Genomic DNA, 9,939 nt, shown 5'->3' with positions numbered 1-9,939 from the left:
TTTCTCTTTGGAGTGTTACAAGCTCTTGGTGCATAAAGAAGATCTGTAAAGTTGCAAAGACTAAAGTCTCAAATCCAAAGAGATATTCTTTATAAAAGTTCAGAGTCAGCCACACCTACCTAAAATGGCTCGTTCTAACACGCCCCTACATATCTACGTCTCGATGTGGAAAGCTTTGCATAACGCCGCCCAAATGTTCACGCAAAGAAAGAAGGCGTAACTTTTAGTCTCACTGTAGTTTTGTTGACGCTGCAGCCATGTCGTGAAGACGCTGTGTGCTTCCATGTGAAAGCGAAACTACTTTGTTTGGTCTTCCAAACGAGGATGATATCCGCTTCGTCATGCCTAGAGCTGATCTGTGCTGGTTGCTGAGGGAATACATCAACTTTCACTGTGGACGAAGGGGAATCCACCCCGGGACGAAGGGGACATTGGATAGGTGGCCAATCACAGCACACCTCGCTTTTTCAGACCGATGAGCTTTGTAAAAATCGACGCGTTTCAAAAAGGCGAGGCATAGAGGAGAAAAAATTATGTACAGTATGGAAAATAATGTGTTTTTTTTACTTTAAACTGCATAAACACATTTCATTACACCAAATACACAAAATAATGTTATTTTTAGCAGCATCATATGACCCCTTTAAGTGTGGCTTATTCTCCATCCTTTGCTTATTGATAAACCAGTGATGGTATATGCTATGCCACTGATGGTATTTCCAATTTTAGTATAATAAGATTTTATTTTATTTTTTTAGACAAATTAATGTTTGAATCTTTATAAAAATGCATTGAACCATCTGGCCATGTTGGTATTAGTTATACCCTCAGAAGGTAACAGGGTTGATCTGTGCATATTTCTCTCATGATTCAGACTAGACAACTAATACTCAAAGCAGTATAGATAGAGAACTTATATTTTAGCCAGAAGCAACCGTTTAAAATAAAAACGTCTTAAATTATGAATTTGTTTATTACAAACATGCAGCTTTTGACTTTAAAAGACATTAATTGATAGACTGGAGCCATGTGGTTTATTGTGATGTTTTTCCAGCTGTTTAGATTCTTATTTTGATGGCACCCATTCACTGCAGAGGATTTATGGCTGAATGAATGACTCTACATTACAATTAAGATTGACCTTTTATCAGAGGTGACTGTGTCAAAGTAATGTCCATATAGCAGAAATGTAGAGATTATTAAATCGGTAACAGCTGTTTATTATTGACATAAATATCATCCATCAAAACACTGGCATCAGTTGACATTGTTTTTTTTTTTTAGCCATCAACCTTTCTCACTTAACTCATGTTGTGCTCTGCAGGCCATGTTGGCAGCAGCCAGATCAGTCAGGCCCAATCTCTATGTGATAGCCGAGCTCTTTACAGGCAGCGAGCTGATTGACAATGTGTTTGTTAACCGGCTGGGAATAACCAGTCTTATCAGAGGTATTGGAGAGTCTTTCAGCACGGCACTAACAATGTCTTATCTGTTTGTCTTTCTTTTTGCACCTGTCATTTCTTCTCTGAACTATCTCTCCTGAATATATACATCCAAAAACTCTCAAACCTGTTTTCTACTTGTCTCATTTTGGCTTCGTTGGAGGCATGACTCTCTCCCTTTCTGAACCCATTTTTCACACCCCACCTGACATACTAACAACCGTGGTTTGGTTTCCTCTTGGCTGTGCCCTAATCCTGCTTGCTGCAGTTCATGCTGGATGCTGCCCGCACCCTCAGGCCTGACCTGTATGTGGTGGCTGAGCTCTTCACAGGCAGCGAGGAGCTGGATAATGTCTTTGTGACTAGATTAGGAATCTCTTCACTCATCAGAGGTATGGCCTTCTAATAATGCTGGTCTTGCATTGTGGTATTAGTGCACGACATGAAATCTAACTCCATCAAACACTGAATTGTTACACTACCATCACCAATCAAAAGTTTGGGGTCAGAAAGATGTTTTTAAAAGAAATATCTCATGCTCATTAAGGCTGCATTTATTTGTTAAAAAAGACAGTAGAAAGAGGAATATATTTTAAATAATTGTTTTTTGCTGATTTGGTGCTGAAGAAACATTTCTTATTCTTATCAATGCTTAATAATTTTGTGATTTTTTTTTTCTCAGTATTCTTTGATGAAGAGAGTTTAAAATAGAAGCTTTTTGTAACATTATAGATGTATTTACTGTCATGTTTGAAAAAGTTAGTGAATTTTTGCTAAATAAAAGTAGTAATTTCTGTCAAAATAAAAATCTTAATGACCCCAAACTTTTGATTGTTAGTGTAAGTGTACAAAAATTATCACTATGATTAACCACAAAATTATCGTGATTAGTGTTCTTTAGCTTTTCATCATTTACTCACCTCATGTTGTGCCAAACCTATATGACTTTTTTTCTTCTGGTTTAGAGCTTTCAATTGTAAAAAATGGTAGCACCATAAAACTAACCAAAAAAATGTGAAAGTATTCCATATGACATGCACACTATATTCCAAGTCTTATGATGTCAAACAAAATATTTGAGTAAGAAATGGGCCTGATTTGAAGTCGTTTATTGAAAATCTTGACATCTTGCTCTCCTTGGTGTGTTCATGAGAGGTGGCAATGTCTAATTCATAACAGATCACTTTTTTTAGTTTATCTTTTAAAATAATCGATTGATCTGGTCCAAATTTACGTATTATACCTTTACGTATAATAATTGAATTTTGAAAACACCATACAGGTTTGTGATGACATGAATGAATGAATGAATGAATGAATGAATGAATGAATGAATGAATGAATGAATGAATGAATGAATGAATGAATGAATGAATGAATGAATGAATGAATGAATGAATGAATGAATGAATGAATGAATGAATGAATGAATGAATGAATGAATGAATGAATGAATGAATGAATGAATGAATGAATGAATGAATGAATACTGAAAAAGTTTTAGTTTTGTGAGAAATAAGTAGCACATATTAAATTCATTCAGCGTTCATACTTTGCATAGTGCCATCCTTTGTGCTGTTGTAGAGGCGATGAGCGCTGGAGACAGTCATGAGGAGGGTAGGCTGGTGTACCGGTATGGAGGGGAACCTGTGGGGGCTTTCCTTCAGCCCAGTCTCAGGCCTCTGGTGCCCAGTATTGCCCATGCCATGTTTCTAGACGTCACACATGATAATGAGTGCCCTCTTCAGGTATAGCATTTCAAACACATATTACAGTGGGTTGGTGGAGCCACTTGAATGAATTCTTATTTTGATGTTCTGTGTTGTAGATCCGCTCTGTATATGATTCACTGCCCAGCTCTGCTGTTGTTTCTATGGCCTGCTGTGCCACTGGTAGCACCAGAGGCTACGATGAGTTAGTACCCCACCAGGCAAGAGATTTAACTTTACACACACTCACAAAACATGAATTGAGTTAATTTTTTTGAGTACATCTCAAAAGTCCTACTTTTTTTGTATCTGCCATCAGATCTCAGTGGTATCAGAGGAGCGCTTCTATTGCAAATGGAATCCTCAGTCTAAGCCTTCGTCCCCTGCTGAGGTCACCCTGCAGTCCGGAATCATCGCCGGAAAGCTGGCCCTCAACCGGCTACACCAGGAACTGGCATCAAAAGGCTTCAACCAGGTAAATGCAGTCTGCATTCCTCCTATAGGTCCACACTGACCGTTATGTCACATTGACTATATAGTAATAGTCCACTGTGAAGTCTGCACCAATGCAGGTTTGGCAGAAGGGCGCATCATGGCCACAGCGGGGGCACATATGCGTGTAAATGTAAAAAATAAGAATGAAGATAAAACCCTAATTATTTAAAAGCTTAATGAAAATCAAGTAAACACAAATATAAAAGAGTGCAACTGGTGAATGATTGAAATATTAACAAAGTTAAAAACAACCAAAATGGATATAATAGTTTTGGTGTAATGAGCTATTTGCACACGAGTAGGAGTAGATCTGAAGACATCACACCTGCAGGTGGCGATGTGGCATGTGACACAAGTAAGGTTGCCAATACTTCTTTAAAGTTCATCTAGCAGGTTTTGCCAACACATTAAAATAATACATTTACATATGCATTTAAATATTACATTTTAAATAGAGGCTTAAAAAAAATGAAATTAAGAGTGCATTAATATTACATTTTAATGCAATCAATTAAACCAGCGGTTCCCAGTCCTCCTCCACCCCCACCCCATTTTGCATGTCTCTCTTAGTTAACACACCTGATTCAGATAACCAGCTCATTAGAAGAAAGCTACGTGCATGAACTGTGTTCCAATTGATATGATCCCTACACAGTGTTCATTGCTCCCTACTCCCTGCAGGGAAATCCGTTGAAGTTTACTTCACTTCGGAACATTCATTCACGGATTTGCATTACGCCACTGCCTGCAGCGTCTTCACACACAGACGAGTGTGACATTACCTCTGTAAATAAATACAATTTAAATTCACGTCTCGCACACTTTAATGCCCTTTGAATGGAACATATACACTCATTTCGAACTGGAATCATGGTGGAATATCCGGTGGTATCCACTTCGCAGGGAAACAAAAGTTGTATGTGATAAGAGATACATATGAAATATGCAGAGTGGGGGGGTGCGAGGACTGGGATTGGGAAACGCTGAATTAAACTAACAAAACCATTGCTGTTATATATGTGCAATATACATGTTTCATAATAAACCCAATATTACAAACTATATTAAAAACTAAAAATAAGAAGTAAACCGAATTAGAAATAAATAGTATTAAAATACAAATGATTAATTAGCTAAATAAATGTTAAGATTTATCGATAGTATTTAACATTTTATATTTGTTAGGTATATAATGTTAGGTAAATAGTACAGTATATATAAAATTATGGACTAGAAATAATTTTTAAAGATTTGAAGTCAGTTTGTAAATAGTATTAAAAGGATAGTTCACCCAAAAATGAAAATTCTGTCATTAATTACTCACCCTCATGATGTTCCAAACCTCGTAAGAACTTTGTTCATCTTCGAAAAAAAAAATTACGATATTTTTAATGAAATCCGAGAGCTTTCTGATTCTGCATAGACAGCAACACAACTGACACATTCAAGGCCCAGAAAGGTAGTAAAGACATTGTTAAAATAGTCCATGTGACATCAGTGGTTCAACCTTAATTTTATGAAGCTACGGGAATACTTTTTTTGTGCAAAGAAAACAAAAACAACAACTTTATTCAACAATTTCTTCTCTTCTGTCTTTCTTCAACGTGCGTTCACGAGAGTATCAGGACGCTTGCGTGTGATGCTGCTAATGCAGGAGCCAGGATTCTGATGTAGAAGTTTGCGCGCTTTACATAAAACAGTCTTTGTAAACATGTCTGAAGATTTCGACAGAGAGAAAGATTTGCACATTTTTGCCCAGCCTTACTTATTCGAAAAGGAATATATAGATGATGAACTAAGAGAGATGGATGTTCTACAGCACGCATGCATCATGATACTCTCGTGAACACGTGTCGAAGACTGACATGGAAGAGAAGAAATTTTCACGCAAAACTTATTCTCGTTGCTTCATAACATTAAGGTTAAACCACTTATTTCACATGGACTATTTTAACGATGTCCTTACTATGTTTCTGGGCCTTGAACATGGTAGTTGCGTTGCTTTCTAAGCAGGGTCAGAAAGCTCTCGGATTTGATCAAAAATACCTTAATTTGTGTTCCAAAGACGAATGAAGGTCTTACGGATTTGGAACGACATGAGGGTGAGATACCATGCCAACGACAGAATTTTCATTTTTGGGTGAACTATCCCTTTAAAATAAAAATACAACTGGTATGCAAAACTATAATAACCTTTCACAAGTTTTATCAGTATGTCTTTGGGTGTTTTCTTAGGTGTTTGTAGACCAAGTGGATGAGGACATTGTGGCGGTCACCCGGCATTGTCCCAGTACACACCAGTCAGTGGTGGCTGTGTGCCGCACTGCTTTCAAGAACCCCAAACACCATCGCTACACAGACGAGGTTCCACCGATGTGCATCCCAGGTGTGTCAATTCGCTGCTCCTTATCTGAGAGGCTGACCCTTCTTTAACTAGATGTTTAACTAGATGAGATTTCCTCTCTCACCTGCCCTCATTGAGATTCTGTTCTGACATCTGGTTTTATTCTGTCTCAATAATGTGTCCTTGGACTTAATGCCTGACTGGAAGCCAAACCCTGAAATCTTTCTGGAATCTCACAGGTAAGATAGAGGAGGTGGTGCTGGAGGTGCGTACCATAGAGAGGCAGGCGGACTCCTACAAAAAAGATGAGAGGAGCATTAATGGCATGCCTGGGTACACGGTGGAGATTAAAGAGCACATCCAGGTAACCTGAGTGCTGTGAGACCGCTCTAATTATTAGTGTCCTAAGCCAACACAATAGCCTCTGCTGAGAACACTCATTCACAAAAGAGTAAAGCTCAACGCCTACCCTGCAGTTTAAACACCACAGCCTTCAAAGAGCTCTGGTTTCATCTCAACAACTTGTTTTGGTAAACCTCCCCTTTTCTGCCCGTTTGTAAATGGCTGCCGCCCAGACTTGCATGGACTTCTGATTGCCTGTACTGTCAACACTGCACGAGTCAATCTTATCTTTTGGTCTCAGAAGTTCCTTTGTTTGCCTCTCTGTCTTTTCTCAGCTGAAGGACAGTAAGGTGGTGCGGCAGGCTGGGGTGACGTCTCGAGGGCGCAATGAATATGTGCAGGAGATCGTGTTTGAGCAGCTGACGCCTGGAAGTGTTATTGCTTTCAGGTTAGACTTCAAAAGCATTTACTGTCCCTGAAGTGAATTAGGATTTTACCTAGATTTTGCAATGAAGACGTGATCCAACACTGTAATAACATTTTTACAAAAAGAAACAAAAATGTCATTAAAACGTAAACTTGAAATGTATCTACTACATTAACTTGAACTGCATATGCCTGACAATACACAAATTAAACAAGTAATAGGCTAAAGAGGACAACTGACTTGACATTAAAAACTATTGGATAGGTGCCTTGCTAAAATGGATTTTTAATTGGATACACAATCTTTGAGGTCAACAACAAACAATTGAAAGTGTTTTGAAAAGTGTGGGGTTGGTAAGATATTTTTGAAAGAAGTTTCTTATGATCCCCAAGGCTGTATTTATTTGACCAAAACAGTAAAAACAATACTATTGTAAAATATTATTACAGTTTAAAATAACTCCATTTGTATACATTCTAAAATGTAATTTATTCTTGTGATGGAGTCATTACTCCAGTCTTCACACTTCAGTATCACATGATGTTGATCTGGTGCTATAGAAATATTTCTTATTTTCAATGTTGAAAACCGTTGTCCTGCTTAAAGGGGTCATATGATGCGATTTCTAGTTTTCCTTTTTCTTTTGAGTGTTACAAGCTGTTTGTGCATATATAAGATCCGTAAAGTTGCAAAGACTAAAGTCTCAAACCCAAAGAGATATTCTTCATAAACGTTAAGACTCGTCCACGCCTTCCTAAAATGCCTCATTTAAACACGATCCCACATATCTACGTCACTGTGTTGGACGATTTGCATAACACTGCCAAAATGTTTATGAAAAGAAAGAATGCGTAACTTTTATTCTTGCTGTAGTATTGTTGCCACCTCTGCCATGTCATGGTGACATTTCCGTCACACGCTTGAGGTATTCGGCCAATCACAACGCACTGGATAGCTGGCCAATCAGAGCACACCTCGCTTTTCAGAACGATGACCTTTGTAAAATATCGACGCGTTTCAGAAAGGCGGGACAGAGAAGAGCAACAATAATGTACGGTATGTGGAATATAATGTGTTTTTTTTTACCTTAAATCACGTAAACTCATTGCATTACACAAAATAATGTTATTTTTAGCAGCATCATATGACCCCTTTAATATTTTTGTTGAAATAGGGAAATATTTTGTACCAATAGCCTCGTGGGCAGCACGCTGACATATAGCGCCATTGCGCTTCGAGCAGCATTTGGCATTTGAAATAGAAAATTTTTGTAATATTATGAATTCTTTACCTTCACTTGTGATCAATTTTATGTGTCTTTTCTGACTGAAAGTATAAATTCCTTTTAAAAAATCTTACCACAAAATTTTGAACCGTAGTGTTTTGTTTTTTTATAAGTTTAAAAGGTGAAGTGTCTTTCTTTCTCAGGGTGAGTCTGGACCCCAAATCTCAGGAGCTGGTTGGTGTGTTAAGGCACCATCTCATTCAGTTCAATCCGCTGTATAAAGCAGGAAGTCTGCCTGATCCAAACACACCCGACATACTGAAGAGTCCACTGACGCAGTGAGTTCATTTCATCCACATTAACGCTTTCCACCATCATGGTGCTGGTGCCAAGTCTAGATCCTTTCTGCCCATTTCCACTAAAGTTAATGGATATCCTGATCCTTTTTTTGTGTTGTGCTTAAGAGCTACTGCAGCCTTATAGTCTTGATCTCTTATATAGATTTTCTCAGTGTATACAGAGAACTGAACACTTATGAGTTCTGAAGATGCTTTTTCGTGTTTCTTCTCCACACCAGGATTATGTCTAAGATGACTCTAGCTGATATGAACATTCTTATGTTTCGCTGTGATGCAGAGGAGAAGGAAGATGGAGGGGGCTGCTACAACATCCCCAGCTGGAAGCCACTCAAATATGGTGGTCTGCAAGGTACAGATAAAACTTGCATTTTTCATTTGACAATATACATTAGGTATGTATTTTGTGCAATTAAATGCTTTCCAGGTGTAGTGAAATTTCCAGGTGAAATCACAATAACTGGCAAAACATGTTGTCATTTCATTCTCACAGGTCTGTTGTCAGTTATGGCAGACATTCGACCCAAAAATGATCTTGGCCACCCATTCTGTGACAACCTAAGGCAAGGGGATTGGATGATTGACTATGTGAGCAATAGACTGATATCATGCGGGGGCACACTATCTGAGGTAAATGAGTCAAGCGATCAAAATAAATACTGTATATAGCTGATAATCTCAGGGTGTTAGCTGCGGTTAAACTCTGTGGAAAGATCCAGAGTTACCAATTGCTGCTCCTATTCTTAAGTCCAGTAGTTAGATTTGTCACTAATGTGTTCTTAGGTGGGTCAGTGGTTCCAGGCTATGTTTGCGTACCTGAAGCACATCCCTCGCTACCTCATTCCCTGTTACTTTGATGCCATCCTGGTAGGGGCCTACACTACTGCACTTGATGTGACCTTCAAACAGATGTCAAGGTCAGTGTCTCAAGAGGACTGAGACAGATCATCCTGGTGTTTGTGTCTATTATGTCCTATCCTGTCATCAACTTTTGTTGGGTTCTATAGAGGCTGTCGCACCAGAAGAACCTTTTCATAGTTCCTAGAACTATTGACGGAAGTACACGTTTTTTGGCAGGTTTGCACCACAGGAACTAGGACCGATTTTAGTTCTAGGAACGCGAGCCAGATTTGAGGATCACTGGTTTAGAGGAACTAAATTAGCTCCTCAGAGTAGGGTCTAAAACGGTTTTATTGGAACTACCAGTGATGTAAGTGTACGTTGATTTAGAGATCTGCTACCCGGGTTCGGGTTAAAGTTTAATGAATAGCTTCGGGTTCGGGTCGGGCTCGGGTTTATAGCTAAACTAAAACTATATGCAGTAGCCTAGACTACGCTGCTTTCATAGACGCACGCACACACATTAGTGCACACGACAATGACAACACAGCACTGAAACTTTTATTAGTAAAATAGTTTCGACAGGCTACTGACTCGCAACGTTATATTTCTCTGCAATGAGGGGGTAAAAGAGGGGGTAAAATCACTGTTTTTGAAGTAAGCCTCATTGCTTGTAGAGAGGTGCGCAGACGCAGGTTCACACATGCAACTTTCATCCCTCTCTCTCTCTCTCTCTTTCTCTCGCTAATTCAAATAAAT

General features: G+C 38.7%; 1 protein-coding gene across 4 annotated transcripts in view; it reads left to right on the top strand.

Moving 5' to 3' along the window:
* Nucleotides 1-9,939, top strand: part of agla (amylo-alpha-1, 6-glucosidase, 4-alpha-glucanotransferase a) — a 37,641-nt gene that overhangs the window by 15,612 nt on the left and 12,090 nt on the right. For 2 of the 4 annotated variants that reach the window (XM_016284779.1, XM_016284777.1), the window contains exons 13-23: nt 1,325-1,448; nt 3,027-3,190; nt 3,271-3,372; nt 3,471-3,626; nt 5,882-6,032; nt 6,230-6,354; nt 6,668-6,780; nt 8,188-8,322; nt 8,562-8,692; nt 8,834-8,970; nt 9,124-9,257. In XM_016284779.1, coding sequence (XP_016140265.1) covers nt 1,325-1,448; nt 3,027-3,190; nt 3,271-3,372; nt 3,471-3,626; nt 5,882-6,032; nt 6,230-6,354; nt 6,668-6,780; nt 8,188-8,322; nt 8,562-8,692; nt 8,834-8,970; nt 9,124-9,257 — 1,472 coding nt within the window. Of the gene's footprint in view, nt 1-1,324; nt 1,449-1,710; nt 1,835-3,026; nt 3,191-3,270; nt 3,373-3,470; nt 3,627-5,881; nt 6,033-6,229; nt 6,355-6,667; nt 6,781-8,187; nt 8,323-8,561; nt 8,693-8,833; nt 8,971-9,123; nt 9,258-9,939 lie in introns of all 4 variants that reach the window. The other 2 variants (XM_016284780.1, XM_016284778.1) reach the window with 1 other exon arrangement.

This window comes from Sinocyclocheilus grahami, unplaced genomic scaffold, assembly GCF_001515645.1.
Source record: "Sinocyclocheilus grahami isolate Dianchi unplaced genomic scaffold, SAMN03320097.WGS_v1.1 scaffold188.1, whole genome shotgun sequence".
Classification (NCBI taxonomy): domain Eukaryota; kingdom Metazoa; phylum Chordata; class Actinopteri; order Cypriniformes; family Cyprinidae; genus Sinocyclocheilus; species Sinocyclocheilus grahami.
Note: the sequence above shows the minus strand (reverse complement) of the source record. Positions and strands in the feature narration are given on the sequence as shown.